The sequence below is a fragment of the Kryptolebias marmoratus genome, linkage group LG14 (assembly GCF_001649575.2).
Source record: "Kryptolebias marmoratus isolate JLee-2015 linkage group LG14, ASM164957v2, whole genome shotgun sequence".
NCBI classification, from domain to species: domain Eukaryota; kingdom Metazoa; phylum Chordata; class Actinopteri; order Cyprinodontiformes; family Rivulidae; genus Kryptolebias; species Kryptolebias marmoratus.
Window position 1 is genome coordinate 23,008,303 of NC_051443.1, and position 16,756 is coordinate 23,025,058.

Sequence of the window (16,756 nt, forward strand, 5' to 3'; positions counted from 1 at the left end):
TCTCTAAACTAGGATCATTAGTGATGCTGCTTGGATCACAAAGCATATTAAAAATCTGTTAAAAATCTTGGATGCAAATATGATTTCCACATGTTCACATCAGTCAGATGCATTTTAAGCTGTTTAGTCTGATCAAGATTTGGAACATGTGTTTTGTTGTTCTTATTGTTGTTGTTATTTGTTTTGGTTTGTTTTTTTTTTACAGTTATTACATGTGTGGTATTTCTGTCCATCACATTCAGCAGATTCACATTGTGACTGCTGGTCATGTGACAGCCCTGTTGATGTTTAGTTTCTGCTCTGACTTTTTATGTCTTGAAGTCCTGTAGTTCTGCTTTTATTAGATATTCAGCTGCATTGTTCAAACGTTGGTGTCATTACCTTATACAATGGTCAGTTCTGTAACCTTTGCCTACGCCTCACCTTGTGCATGCTTCAAAGACTGAGGCAGCATTGTTCATTATGTGCTGCTACACAGTGGTTCATATGTTCTCATTAATGTCTTAATTCCTTGGGTATTTGTGTGGTAATATACACACAGACCCACATCCCCTGACGTGCAGACGTCGTCATGCCTAAGTGAGCAAACCCATGTTTGGTGATTCAGCATGAAATGGGACAGGTCATAGACCTGGCTGCAGCACATCGGCAGGTGTTGATGAGGCTGAAGCGATCTATGGAGGGCAATTTGCACATGTTGACCACTGTTGCCCTTTTTTCTTCAAGCAGCACAGGTTTAGATCAAATCAATGCTGAAGGTCCTAAAGCTACATAAGCTCTAAAATTGATCTGTTGGTATATATTCACATCAATAATACATTGATGGCTGTAGGAAATGCATGACTGACCAACTTTAAACCCTTAGCTTCACCTGCATTATGTTTGGCTAACATATATTCACTGAGGTAAGCTTGACTTATGAATATTTTGTGTGTGTGTGTGTGTGTGTGTGTGGGGGGGGTAAATGTAAGCTTTCAGCTCTTTAGTTTGGTTCTGATAGTTCAGTATGGGTCTTTGAGTCAGAGGCAGCACTCTTTCAGCTCCTCAGGCCAACCCGCAGGCTTTTCTTGCCCACACAAATGCAGTGAAATCCCCTGTAATCAAGCAGCTGGAAGGTCTGCTTTAAAGAGATTTAGTGCGATGTGGCAGGTGCCAATCTGACTTCAGTCAGGATTTATGAAGGCCCGGTTCCTAATAGCCTTTACCAATTTGCTGGAAGACTGAACCCAGTCATGCGATGTGCTCATTGTTCAAAGATGCACTGCTGTGTGTGCAGTCAAACACAAAATGTGAGATTTAGGCTTGTATTTTGTTCTTTATCTTCATTTTTATCTAGGATGATGAGAGTGAACATTTGGCTAAGCAGTCTTTGCACACTAAAATAGTAGGGAAATTCTCTTCTCTTCTTCTCTTTGGTGTTCCAACTTTTGCTTTCTAACATGTAAATTAATAGACTGAAACAAAACACTGAAAGTTGTCCACTGGGAGATAAATCTCAACCAGCAACACTTAAAGCAGGATTGTTGTAAAGGAGCAAAGACTGCCAAGATTGGGACAGTAAATAGCACACAATGTGACTTCTGTTTTCCCCAAAAGACTTATATCCAATGGTTAATTTGCATAATCAAGTCTTTAAGGAAGCGAACAGCTCTAAAACAACTAACACAAGACTCAGATCTTTGGAAATAAACAACAAAAAATTGGACACGCTCACCGTGGTTTTATTAAGATGATTTGAAAAAACACTACAGCTGTAAAGACTGGCAGAGAGATTTACTGTAGCCTGCGGGACATTCTTCTCTGACCTCAGTCATGAGTCATACATTTCTGCAGCTCACTGGTGGGTTTTGTTTTGCTTTTTCACACCATTCCGACTTCCACTTGAAACTGTTGTGCCTGAAAATCCCGGGATATCAGCAAAGTCGCTGAGATGGCCCTTTGTTTGCACTCTGATATTTGATCAGAGAATCAGCAGAAACTCCTGAGCTACACATTGTGTGAATTTTCTTATCTGAAAGGCCTGCTCTCGAGCCAATGTTTGTTTTATCCAATAAAGTGTTTGTTCTTCATTTTGATCTCTTCTATTTTGTTGGCCATTTTCCTTGGCTTTTATTAAATCAGAATGTTTGGGGATTTTTATTTTATTGCTTTTTTGGGGTTTGGGAGCATGAGTTTTAGCTGTTTGTGTTCATTGGTGTTTTTCTGTGACTGATGATCTGTAAATATTTATTGGGTTTTAGTCCAAGTATGTTGAGTGTTACCAGATCTTGTGTATTCAGATTTATTTCTAGTTTTTGAGCACGTTTTTGATATTTCAAAGGATCATTGGTTTTTCTTAAAGTCTGTTTTAATGACTTATGTTTGCAAGAATTTCTTGGACCACGCTGTAACAATTAAGACTCAATCTAAAGGGATAGTGTTGTCACACTGTATAAAGCTGGGTTCTTTATCCTGCAGACTCTGTGGTGAAAGTGTTTTGAACTGAAGAAGGTTCATAAAAGGCAGAAAATCCCAGGGACAGTGGGACCCCACAGATTCAGCTGTCCTTCCTGTGCCTGTCTATTATTAATGGACACTGAGGGTTCCTTCTCTGCCATCTGCTCCCAGTTCTCCCACTCAGTGCCTTATTGCTTCATAATTCTGAGCGATTTTACAGGCTGGCATACTCAAAGCAATGATGCCTTATCAACATGTGGATATTTCATAAACATATCGCTGTTTTAGGGATTAAAGTGAAATGGGAAATGTTAAAGATTAATAGGATTAATTTTTCGTTAGTTTTCCCTCTTTGTTAGATGACATCCAAGACATGCGTTGATTTGTGGTGGGAGATATAATCATGTCATGACTACGTTGGATTTAAGCAGAATTGGCAGTGGGGTTTCTTGGATCAAATTTTTTTGTGGTTTTTTTTCATGTTGTAAACTGATCACAGCCACACCATCCTACTGGTGATAGCATATGGCTGCAGTTCTGATGTGATCTGTGAGGTAATTTATGACTATGCATAATCAGTCGAGCCATGGTTGCCAAGGGGAACCAGGTTCTCTAGGTCTTTTTTTATGGCCACATGTGGTGTGGGCTTGGTGCCCAGCTGGGATAGGGACCAGGTGACATTAGACACATAAGGTTGGCATGCTTTTTTTTTTTTTTTTTTTGGTTTTGTCTTTCAGTCGCTTACCAGGCATTGCCCTTTCTGTAGCAAGAAGATTGCAAATATTGCATAAGAGTGTCATGGAGAAATTGAAATTTGACTTAAGATGTGTCCCACTGTCCTGCATAAAGCTATAGTTCGGGTAAGGCTTCTGTCAGCGATTTGGAGTGGTGATTAAGTTAAGATAATGGTTTGGGGCCAGAGAAACTAAGTTATCACCCTATTGTGTGACTCGTCTTTTCCATATTACTAATGGGCTTAGAGATGCTTTATTCTCTGGGTAGCCCTGAGTTAAGACTCCCAGGGGAGGGCAAGATGAGAAGGAAACTAATAACGTGTAGAGATCTAAGAGCTCTGACTGCATCAAAGGATCAGAAGAGGGTGAGGGGACTGGGTGGGAGGCAGAATCACAAAGAACAATTTGACAAACAGGCCACCTTTTGAGAAAAGATTTGAAGGTAAGAGGAGAGACATTATAAAACACTTGAAGAATGTCTCATAAAAACAATGTTTATAAAGCTGAGCTCATGAAAAGATGGTTCCCTAAAGTAGTTTCTTGTGAGTATGCCTTATATTCTCTCTTTTAAATAATAGTAATCAAAAAAAGTTTTTAACCAATTCACTAGGGAGGATTTATTAAATTAAATACCATCATATGTTTGCAATTAACCATGAAACAGTGGACTATAACCTTGCATTTTTTTTGTTTCTTCATCAGCTCTGAAAGCAGATTATAAATTAACTGCACTCCCAGTACTTCCTGGTCCATTCATCTATCCACCCATTTTCTGTCACTTATCTGGATCTGAGTTATTATGGGGACAACAATCTGAGCAAACATCCCCAGATCTTTCTGATCCCAGCACTCCCAAGACATGTTCTTCTCATTATGACACTTTAAACTTAACATTAACAAACTTTGAATGTTGAGGAAACTTGAGGTTTAGGATTATCAGACTTTACTCTGTAATGTGTGAAAGTCACGCTAACTTGTGCAACGCCGACACAATAATGTCTTCTCTTGGCACGCGTCGGTCCTTCTGTGACCTATCTGGCTTGAAGCCAACAGCTCTGCTATCCTTTTGAACTGAGATCATCCTGGGCTAAAAGCAGCTGTGTTTGACCGCAGCTGATCACATCAGGCTGCATTAATAATGAATTTCACTTAAATAACAAATTTAGCAATGCAGCAGCTTAATTTATATTTGGTATTCTCACCATTGAGATTTATAATAGTCACTGTAATAGACTGTTCTTCCTTCTTAGAAAATAATATAAGCTGCTGAGGCCAAATAAGGAGGACCATTTCTGAGTTAATAAAGGCAATAGGGCAGTGTGCCATATGTGATCCCTGCCTGCAGCATGACCAAGTGGGCAGAGTGCCACCAGCCAGCACAATGGGTTTATCCACATTGATTTCTTTAACACCCTGACCACTGGAGCTAAACAGAAGAGCTTCACTTGTAATCTACCACTCTTTCCTTTTTTTTTTTACTCTCTGTCCATCTTTGGATGACCCTCAAACCTTAGTGTTGCCCTTGATTCAAACACCTAATCCTAATTTTGTCCCTTTCCCCTACTTTTAGCTCTGTCCCATTTTGACTGTTCATGTTAGGGTTAGGGCGATCCAGTTCATTTTGTGGATCAAAAATGAAGAGGCCTGGCTCTTTTATCCCTCAAAAACTTGGATTGATTTATTTATTTTTGATGACGGGGTTCAAAACAGAGAACTCACAAATGTACATATCTTCTCCATTAAAATGTTTTACTGGCACAAAAATCATTGTAATGTTTAGCTTGATATATTACAGTGGTTCACATCATTGTCAGTTTTCTTAAACAGGCATAAAATATTGTTGTATTTCTTTATTTTTTTATAGAAACAATGCTTACATTTATAAGTAGTTTTGTGCAACACTTTATTAGAAGTGTGACATTGAAGAATCTTTGTTTGTATGGGCTAAATACTTCTTTTTGGTTGTAGATTCTCAGAAGTTTCACAAGAACAAAAGCCAAATTGCCTTTTTATTTTAAAAAATCTCTTAGCTCTGCTACTTCACTTTCACATGACAAAAAGAATTTGGATATGTCTCAACCCTGGCACAAACATACAGAAAATAGGGTTAGGGACAAGGGGTGAAATGGAATCTACCCTTGGTTTTTCATTTTAGTTCTTATCTGCAGTGCAATTAGAAATTTTGTTAAAGAGACGTGTAATGGTAGAATGGCCCCATAATGGACCTATTATTCTAGGACTCTGTATTATACAATCCACTCATCACTGTTGAACAGAAGTCCCGCCGACGTTTCCCTCCAATAGAGTGTTTAGATGTAAATGATGGTGATGTATAAGCACTCCATAACGATGCTCGATCTAATCCCTTCTCTTCCTGTGACTGATTACATTAAACATGAGAAGACCTTGAATAGAGAGAGTTAAAGGCTTTGGTCAACAACACTTCTATAGAAGTGCTTCACTGTCCTAAAGTGCCGGGCCTCTATTCATGAAAGCCATTAGCACAGGCTCAACTTCAAAGATGAATACCACCAGTGCACGGCTCTTGTATTGTGTGTTTAGAGAAGAGGGTCTTTAATGAGAGGTTGTGGATGACACACCTGCCTCGAAAACAGGTTGAGATAACAATTTTCTCCTCCCTCTTGAGGAGGCATCTGGCATTGTCACGGTGTTGTAACCCAAAATCCACCAACGAGTGGGTAATGAGGCATAAGAGACGGGGTTTATGTTGTGTGTTGTCAAATGTGTTTGGGTGTTTTGGGGTAGGTGATTCCCCGAATTAGCCTGCGAGTGCACCATCTGTAGTACTCTACCATTAAGGCCGTTTTGTGTGTCTCGTAAGAAGAGTTAAAACTAAGGAGAAACACATTCAACCTTTTTGTAGTAAAAATAGTGTGACGGTCTGAAAGGCCATTTATACTGTGGCTCCTCACTTATTGCGATTTTAGATCTATCAATGTCTGATTCTCAACTTCTCCATTTATTTTTCAAATTCAGTCCTGTTCGGATTTATCTTATTGCAAGAGTTGCAGAAGACATAACTTCATTTTAGCAATCAAACCAATTAGGATAATTTTACATAAGTTAAAATTAGGGACGGTCAAACCATGTTCAAACAAAATAAAAGTAGCCTTCTTAAAATAAATTAATATCTCCCACCATCTTGTAAGCCAAACTTTTAAAATTAGACCGTGTTGATCTGTTAGAGCTCAGAGTATATTAGGGATGACTCTAAGCTATGATATGACCAAATGTTAGATGCATTTCTGTCAAATTAACTAAGTTATAACAATTTATGTCTTTCCTAAGTTAGCCGCGGCAGCCATCTTAGATTGCATTGATTCCAATGAGTTTTAGATGTACATCTAAGGATTACTTTCTAATTGTTTTATAAAAAGTGTCAAGTAATTTGAGATATTTTGCTAACAGACAGACAGACTAACAAACATACATTCACACACAGGCATTTACACGACTGCTCACTTGTTATGGCAGCAGGCCGTAACTAAAGTGGCTCCCACTGATTCGTGATTGCACACTTTTGGACCATTATCAGTCCGATCTGCGTTCTGTGTGCACAAAGTCCTTTCTGAAGCATGTTTTTGCTCAAGAGGGGTTGCTAAGAAACACACAAGTAATGTTCACCCTTAGAGCTGCAATCAGTGTCTTAGCTTTTAACTTTGTTGTTTCATTTTGTATATAATGACTTGTTTTTTGTCACAGTAATTAGATTAAATTGTCAACAATCAGTTTTTTTTTTTTTTGTCTCAGTGCTTGAGTTCTAGAGTTTGTACCTAATAGTTGTGGCTACATTATTTTAGTTACTTGAACTACTTTTCTTTTTTATTAACATTTTTGAAAGTTTGTGACTTGAGCAGCTCTAATTTCCTAATTTTGATTCTATTCACTTTTTCCCTGTAGTGTAATTCATGTAAAAAATACAAGTTTTTAAACTTGAAGTTGATATTTGTTGATCGTTTGCTTTTTTTGTGTGTATTTCAGGTAATCTCTGCTCTGTCGAGGATCTCCCACCACAGCATTGCACAAATCAAAGGCATCAGGTAATGCATAACACATTCATTTATCATTTTAGCTGCTCAGGCATTTCAAAATATCAGTGTCAGGAGGGGAAAAAACCTTTCAGATGAAAATATTCCAATTTTCTTCATAGGCCTATAATAATACGGATGATGCTATTAACATCTGCTGCTCATTTAAAAGTCAATTTACATTTTAGGTAATTAGCTGCAGCTTTTATCCAACATTATCTTGCAGGGGCAAACTAATCCACAACTCATTTCCATCTGTCACTCAATCAGTACTGCATCGTATTGAGTCTGCTGCTTTGTTGCTCGTATGGGTAGTCATTTGTCACTAATAATAGTCAGCCTGAGAAAATCTGTCACCTGATTTTGTATGTTTTTTGTTACTGGGGCTTGAATGGCCTTGTGATCTCTCTTCATTTGCTCAATTTGCTTGGTGGCGCACAGGCGCCACGTATAAAGCTATTTTATCTGCCTGAGTAATAAGTTGATGGTGCACGCCCATTAGGAAGCCGTGCCAGGAAATGAAAAAGAAAAAAAAAAGAGAAGAAGAAGACAGGCAACTAGCGGGTCTCTTGGCATTAATAAGGACAACACAGCATGCTAACTGGTGCTGTATCACTGCCTGTTTATGCCGACTGTTTTCCTGGGAGGCGTCAGAATCAATATTCGTATTTCAGAACACTCCGGACTTTGGTCAAAATATTTGATTGTATACAATTTTGTGCAAGCTTCTTAATATTTTAGTTTTAGTTAACTGGCACTTGTACAACAATGTTAGCTTTCTGACTTCTGAAGAAGAAATCACTTTATAATCTATGAATGAATGTTTTTTATTTTCAGTTGTCGTCATTATAATAATAAAAACACTGCTGATTGTACGTTTGTCTTTATGTTTCCTCTCACACCCACATCCTTCTCCGTTATCATGTCCTTCCTTGTTTGTTCTGCCACCTACTGGGCAGACCGGTGAGCTCTGCTGCAAAATTTACCTTTGTTCAAATTTATTAACCTACTGATACAATGATGCATCAGTACGAAGCCTTTCTTGTCTATGTATGAAAGAAAGAAAGGTTTTTTTCTGTTTTCACTAGGTTCTTTTTCTAGAAAAATGTGGCTAAAAGTATTTCAAAAGTTGCTAAACATAGCACTTTCTTCCCCAAACTTGATCACTGGTTGATAAGTTGTGGGTTTTTAGGTAATGAGATGATAATAATATATTGTTTAAAGAAGTTACTGTTACAACATAAATAAATGAATAGGTTGGTAGTTATTGCTGTGCAACAGGCCAACATATAAACAGTTATTGGGAAACACTGGACGCTCTGGTTCTCTTCCACAGGCCAAGTAGGCCACTGCTGGATAAAGGCACCAGCTTCCCACAACCCTAAACAGAAACAAGTAAAGAAATCTGATAGATGAATGGGAAACTGTTGCAAATAGTCATCAAAAATATTAATAAAAGCAGCAAATAAGACATTGAAAAGGAGGAACAAAAGCAACAAACGGTTTACTCTTTCTGCATCAGTGCAGAGTAATTTTCAATCATCGTGCGTATACCTTTGCAAAACTGTAGACTTTGCAAAAATGCAGACCGTGACAGCTCCAATATTCACAGGATATGTTGAGGAAATATAGTGCTTTATATTCTAAAGTTCTACCAATCGTTCCAACAAGTTCCTGGTTTTCTAAGTTCCAGTAATTTAAAAAAAAAAGGGCTGAAGTTTTGTTATTTCTCATCTCCTACAGCTCCCACTAGAGGCTTTGAAAGTATGCAGGGAAGCAAATAATAAATATGAAGCCAAAAGACCAAAAACAGCATGATGTAGGCCCAGAAGGATGCTGCTCAGCGGTCTAATTACACAACTTAAATGTTCACTAACTGACTAATAAGTGTCAGGACAAAATTAGCTGCAGGTTTCTCAGTTCCTAACTAAATACAGGAATTAATTTTTTTTGCAAAATGTCTCACTATGACTTCTAAAAGAAAATGACCCTAAAGAAATGCAAAACTGAATGGCCTTCGTGCTGAAATTTGATTGTTTGAATCAAAAAATGCAGACATTAAGACCGTCAGTAACCATGACAACCTTATGGGGGGTAAAAAAGCGTTTTGTCTCATTTAAGGCTAATAACATCATTTAAGGCTGCCTTACACCCCATAATAGCATCAAAATGTAAAATAGCATAAGATATGCTCAACAAACTAACCAAACAAAACAAACAAGAAACCATTTCTCCTTATTTGTTGTGAAGCTTTAGTTGTGATATGTGTTTAAATGTTACTATTTTTGGATTTGCATTTAAGGCATGAATCATGAACTTTAAGGAAAAAAAAACAAAGATGCATTTTGTCTTGTCTGGTGTTAGATGCAGATTCTACAATAGTTCCCACTGGGTTACCATGAGCAGAGTTGAAAACAAAGAAATGAGCTCCTTCCCTTATTTTTTTCCCCCCTTCAAACTTTCAGACTTGTTTAAAAAAATATTGAACATAGGATTGCTGGTAATCCTGTGAGTCATGGAGGTAATTATGAAGCATCAAGTTATCAATGTCTTTCCCTAAGATCCTCTCAGGCTATAATTAAAGAGACGGTTTGAAAGTTAAAGCAAACACGTGAGCTCCTCCAAAGCTGAATTCCTTTTTGAAACTTTACAGATTAGATGTCTGATTTGTTTTCACAAAGTAATTAAAAACACATCTTTTTCAAGCTCCCAAAGGTGCAGGTCAAACACTGACCCCTCCATGAGCTTGAAGCTTTAAACACGACATCACTTAAAGCAACATCTGTGGAGGTTAAAATCTGAAATATTGGTTCTGGTGCGACCACACACACACACTTGTTCTGTGGCTTCTTTTACATAAAAACAAGATTTCTGTTGCCTTGTTCTACAATTATGTTAAATTTTGAATGAGTCACCAAATATAATGTCCTAAAACTGTCCCACTGATTTTATACAGATGACTCTGAGGTGCAAAAAGTCACGTAGGAGTGTTTTGAATAGTGGATTTTATTTTTGCCCAAATTTTCTTCTCTCAGGGCAACTGACAGAAAGCTTTGCATCATTTGAGGGGGAAAAAAAAACAACAAAACTGAATCATATTAAGTGAGGGGGGTTAAAGTCATGCAATCCTTCTCTTGGTGCACTCAAAAATATGTAGACATGAAACCTTCAGCCTAAAAAATGAACAGATTTTACTGAATGATGCAACCAGAACATTTACTGTAATTGTCCTTATTTAAATATTTCATTTATGTAACTTGGTCAGACCTTAATTTGCCTTTTAAAGTTCCCATCTCCGTGTGTGTTGACCTTCCAGCTCACCTGCTGTATTTGCATGTCATTCTGCTCTTCATCCTGTTATTTTGACCCACTCCTCTTTCCTTGTGATTATTTTTGCCATCCTCAGCAAACCTTTACCTCTCTCTGCCGTATGTCGTGTCTGTTGGCTGATCTGTGCTGTTTCAGTGTGTGTCAAAGGCTCCGACTTCAGCTCAGCATGAACGTAGGGGACTTCTTAGGTTTCCACCTCATAGTTCACCAGCCAACATGTTATACATGTTTGTTTGTTTTTAATAGGTATAACACTGAACCTGCAAAAACTTGGCTGGTCTCAGGTCACGCACAACCAAAGAAAATACTCACATTCAAACCCTGTAAATGTCATTTCAGTTGAATTATTAGGAAACAAATGAGAAAACTTTATTTATAGGATGTAGCTTTTTACTTTCAATACTGTACAACTCAAATCTAAAACTGCTGAAGTACCTTCATTTTACTACAAATTATTTTAATCTATTAATTCTGAAAATACTATACCTTAATTAATTTATCTGAAAACTTTTATTTTTTAAAATATTATTTTGACATATTAAATACATGGAGCTCATGATCTGTTGGACAATACTTTGTTAAAGATGATATTTTATGTAAAAGTAGAGCAGAAATGTTTGATTTGATTAGAAACTCTGTTAGATAATTGTTGACATTATTTTTATTTTTTCTTGTAAATATATCAAGCTAGTGATTATTATGTCTGGTGTTTTGGGGATTAATAATCAACAATAAAAATGATCATAAGCCGCAGTCCAGCCATCAGTTAGAACTGGAGGTGGATCGATTAACATTTAAAATTTTTAGAAGACAGGTCAGCTGATGGCTGATTAACAAAGACGTTTTGTTAGTTTTTGGTTCATAAATTGTTTGTTTATCATTCATATAATTGTAATCCACTAGATTTTAGTAAAAGAAAAATTTAAAAAAAACTGTGATTACGTATGATTTGGTGATTTAGGCTTGGGTCGGATGGAGATCAGTACATGATTTTAACTTTGCTGTTTTTTCTGAAGTTATACTTTTTAAAAAAAATTTTAAAGTAACATCTATCTAATCAGTTAACTATTTTAGGCTCTGAAAGATAAAGTTACAGTCTCATCATTGTTTCTGATAAATACAGTATTATTCTTTTAAAGTAGCTTCATTCTGTTCTTCCTTTGAGTCTGCCGTATCTGAAAGCACTGCCATCGCAGGAATTGATCAAACAACATGATGAAAAATGGAACAACTAGGGGTGTAGTGATACATGTATTATATTGGTAAAATGTGATGCAATGCAGAGAAAACCCCTTTTATGATTTTAAATAAATGTAGTGTTTAATAATTCATAAATCATCAAATTAAACTTTCATGTACAACAAAGGTTTTTCAAAAAAACAACAGTTCATGTTTAATGACAATTTTTCAATGTAAATAATGCAGTACTAAGACTTTACTTTTTGGTGTTAAAGAATAATTAGGATTTGCAAATATTATCTGACAGTGGAAAAATCTTAAATTTAGAACAGTCGGTATTTTATTGTTCATAAAACTAAATAGAAAACAACAATAAAAATCAAATCTTATAGATTTCATGGATACAAATAAAGAGTTCAGCTGATGAAGTTAAATCAAAAGTAGTTTATTAATCTACATATTAATAAACATTGCAAGGCTTTTTTTTATAAATAGAAAATCTAAATCTGATGATTAACAACAAAAAGGAATGATTTATTTACTTAAGTTTGAAGAAATTGTATTGAACAGGACATTTTGTACAAGCAGCAAATGTTTTAAGAATCTCTCTCCCCACCACCCACCTACACACACACACATTTCCTCATTAGGCAGATGCAGCCCTGTCCCTTTGCCTTGTTCAACATCAGACACCTTAGTATGCAGATACTGAATTGCACATTTAGTCTTTTTTTATTTTTTTGCCTGCTGATTGTGCTCCACGTGTTAATTCAACACATAACCATTTGTAAAGTAATTCAAACCTGCAGGAACAACAAGGCCCAACACTTGTATATTACCTCCCTGTACTCACCCAGCCCAGAGAGAGGGACTTTATAGTCTGGCCTGGTGCAATAAGAGGTGAAGTGCACTCACTTTCTGGAGCCGCACTGATTTATCGACCCCTGCAGAAACCAAGCAGAGTCCCGGCACATGAACCAGCTTCCACCGCCGACTGTTTGAGCCGCTTTTACACGCATGGGCCACACTGTTGTTCTGCTGTTTGACAATAGATAATCAATGAGACCAAGCTTGCTGCAGCTTTGTACAGCACACAGGAGCACCAGCACATAGTGTAGACATGATCACACATCCAAAGGTTTTAAAAAGAAATGCAGAAAGTATGTCCTCACCACGTGACGAACCATGACAAAATACGCTTACTCTCATATAATTAGTCTCTCTTTAGGAAATGTCCATTAGAAATAATTTGGAGGTGTTTCCAAAACAGGAAGCAGTAAAGCGAAACTAATCAATCAGCTGATTCTAAGCTAAACCAGTGAGAAGCGGATCACTCTGTTCTAATTGATCCTGTCACAATTAGACCTTAAAACCATGAGCTCCAGGATGGGCGACTCTAACATTAAATCCACTCTTACACAAGGCTGCAGTTTGCTTTAATCTTCTATTTATTGTTGTTCACAATACAAATTTAAATGTGGATAGCCATTAATAGAAGGAGGTTTGCTGCATCTCCAAGGATATTCACAATTTCAAACTTTTACTGTGCTTGTAGTATTAATAAGATGGAAAAACAAGAAATGTAAAAAGCTACAAACCCATTTTTGAAAAAGTAGGGATGTTGTGTAAAGTGTAATTAAAAACTGAATGCAATGATTTGCAAATCTCATAAACCTACATTTTATTTACAATGGAACTTTGTAAACATATCAAATGGTTAAATTAAGTAATTGTACTGTTACTTTGGAAAAAGAATATGGTAAATCCTACATCACACAAGAATAGGACAACACTCTCCTCTAAAACTCGCAGCAGCTGGTTTCCTCAGTTCCTAAACATTTACAGATTGTTGTTAAAAGAAGAAATTTTTCACAATCAAATACATTACCCTATTCCAACTGTTTTAAGATGTGTTGCTGCCATAAAATCACTGCATTTTGTTTTATTTTCATTTTACTTTTTCAGAATTGGAGTTTATAGGTGTGCACAATATATAAATTATTTATTGTTATCATGATAACAATGTGTGTAATGTCAATAATGCAAAAGACTGTTTGAATGCAACTTATAACTATAGATGGTATTCTCTTAGGGCCATCCATTTATATTTTTCCTGACGATAATTATTTGGCCAATCAGTGGCCCTCACTGCTGGAGATGTCCACACTTTAGGATGGTGGTCGCCAAAATGCTAAAACAAGTGTATGTGGCATAATAACTTCCTGATATTATCCAGCCCTAATACAAACTAAAATTCTTCAAAAAATGAGCTATCCTCAGAACTGAACTTCAGCCATTTTTGACTGGAGCTTTCTTTAATGCAATCATTTTAGGGTAAGTTAGAAGAATAAGCTAGAGTTTACCGTAATTAACAAAACTCCATCCTTCAAGAGCATAAACAAGAGAAGGTGGTGTAAGATGGTAAAGTTTTGGACAGTTTGCTATAACGTTAAAAATTCTGACTTTTGCTTAGAAACCTGGAAAAGGTACATTTGCGGAGAGCAAAACGGTCTTGGTTTATCTTCCACAAGTCAGTTGTATTCAGTTGATGCTAGCACCAATCAGGACGCACTGCATCTGAGTCTTTGGGAGTAATCAACAACACACACGTGTGAAAGACTATAAAGCAACAATGAATTGCCAAGTGTTGGCTCATCAGAGGTGCACTGATGAAATTATGAACATAGTTCAATTACACCTAGTTGCACTGTTGAGAGGAAATTAAAACTGCAGCACTGGACACTCCTGTCTCCACAAAACAGCACAGGGATGATAGATGCGAGCACATCGCTCTGCAAACTACTATGTAATTAGATTTTGCCTTGTGGGACTCCATTAATAACTTAAAATATAATGCACATTTCATTGGAGGGGGCCATCAAATGTGGGTGTGTTATTGCACTCAGGAGAAGGCACCTTCTGCTCTTCATAACTGGGAGGGAGAAGTTGAGATAAATCAGATGAGGCAGATTTTTGTGCAGGTGATACTTACTTTAATTCATGATTCAATAAAGTTACAGCTGAGAAACTAGAAAAAATGTACCACAGAAAACAAAACCTGTTTTTTTTGTGTTGTTTGTTTGTATTTTACAAAGCTTTGCCTGTTTGTGTTTGTTCCTGCCAGCTGACCTTTGACTATCTAGTTAAGCATTCATTAGCTCAACAACTTTCAGTGTGGCTGTTGCTTTAATTAACCAGGGGCTGATTACTCATGTCATGCATACACAGCTTTACACAGACAGAAACGTACAGCTGAATGATTAAAAAAGCGTGTAATTGCAGTGTAAGTGATGTAGTCTTATGCTTTGACTCTTTCACATAATGTGCAATTTTTGGCCTTTAAAAGACTAACGGGTCACTTTAAATGCTTCTTTATAAAAATGCAAAGCACAGGAAAGTGTCTTAGTCATTTTGACATATATTGGGATTAAATAAATTCTCTGTGCGTCTAAAGCAGGGGTGTCCAATCCTGGTCCTGGAGGGCCACCATCCTGCAGGTTTTAGATGTTTCTCTGCTCCAACACACCTGATTTGAATCAATGGGTGATTAACAGGCTTCTGCAGAACATGAAGAGGTGATTTAACCACTGAATCAGGTGTGTTGGAGCAGAGAAACAAGGAAAACATGCAGGACGGTGGCCCTTGAGGACCAGGATTGCCCACCCCTGGTCTAAAGCAATCCCCGTTGGCTTCAAGCTCACTTCTGTGTCACACCTACAAATGTTGTTTCTCTTTGCTGGCAGTTTTCAAAAGTATGGATTTGTTTTGAATGTTTTTTTGTTTTGCGATTCCATTTTCCTGCAAGATAAAACAAATAAAATCTGAATTTCCAACAATAAAAATGCTCAAACATGGTGTTCATTTTGTTTATGCAGAACCAGCTCACAATAAAAGGTACTCAGGGCAATATACAAAAGAAAGAAACAAGTGAAATTTATAAATCAATACATTTATGTACTGTACACTATGAAATGCTGATTAGTAAAAGTTGTATCTAATGAAGCCAGAAGATTGGCTTGAATCTTCACTCTGGTGCAATCCTCCATCCTGAGCAGCATGTTGGTGACAGTGGAAAGAAACAACTCCCTTTTTAACAGGAATAAACCTCCAGCAGAACCAGAACCAGGCTCAGGATGGGCGGCCTTCTGCCTCAGCCAGCTGGGGTTTGAGAGGACAGGAAAGAGGCACGGACAAACCCAGAAGGATTAGTCCAGGCAAATTTTCCATGGGAAGAAAAACAAAGAAAAACACAAGCATGTTTTTTTTTTTTTTGTGGAGAGTAAAGACAGCGTTGTTTTGGATCAACCGAAGACTTGGACCAGATAAAGAATTACAATAGAAGTGATAAATGCATTGACTGGTATTCCTGCATTGTTTTGGGACAAGTTGTTTCAAATTTCAGTGATATTATGCAGGTGGAAGAAATCTGTCCTGAGAACATTTTAAATGCAGGAGTTAAAAAGCTTAACCCCAACAAAAATTACACCAATGTTTCTTATAGTAGTACTGGAGGCCAACTTAATGTCAACCAGAGTAAATGAAAGCCTGCAGATGAAAGTTTGTTCCTGTGACGCTGAGCTCCAAAAACCACAGCCTCTGTTTTATAGGAGTTTAGAAGCAAAGTGGTTTTTGCATTTCTTTAATACAAGATAGAATCTCCAAGTTACGTCTAATGGCAGCACTGACTGTGAAACACATAATAAAGCAATTTGTAAACCCACATTATTTATTCAAATATGTCCAGATTCACATACTTCTGCAGCTAAGATCCACTTTACTGCAACAGTGGTTAATTCTGATAATAAACTTTATGTCCATTTCAGTGATTTTACAGCCTCACTGATTTTAATGCCATTCATTTATCTGTGATTGTAATTTTTGAGACCGTATTGTGTAATAATTAGTGAGCTCTCAAGAGGACAAAAGGCATCATTAGCACAACTGGGCTTTCAAACCTAACCCTGCACTTCTATTTTGTGAATTTATGTGTCCTTAAAAAATATTAGAAATTAATCTAACTCAACAAAT

The 16,756-nt window shown here is 37.0% G+C and overlaps 1 protein-coding gene across 14 annotated transcripts in view; it reads left to right on the forward strand.

Annotated features, from left to right (window-relative positions):
- Positions 1 to 16,756, forward strand: part of vav2 (vav 2 guanine nucleotide exchange factor) — a 187,840-nt gene that overhangs the window by 124,923 nt on the left and 46,161 nt on the right. For all 14 annotated transcript variants that reach the window (XM_017425527.3, XM_017425529.3, XM_017425532.3 and 11 more), the window contains exon 3: positions 7,173 to 7,231. In XM_017425527.3, coding sequence (XP_017281016.1) covers positions 7,173 to 7,231 — 59 coding nt within the window. The remainder of the gene's footprint in view (positions 1 to 7,172; positions 7,232 to 16,756) is intronic.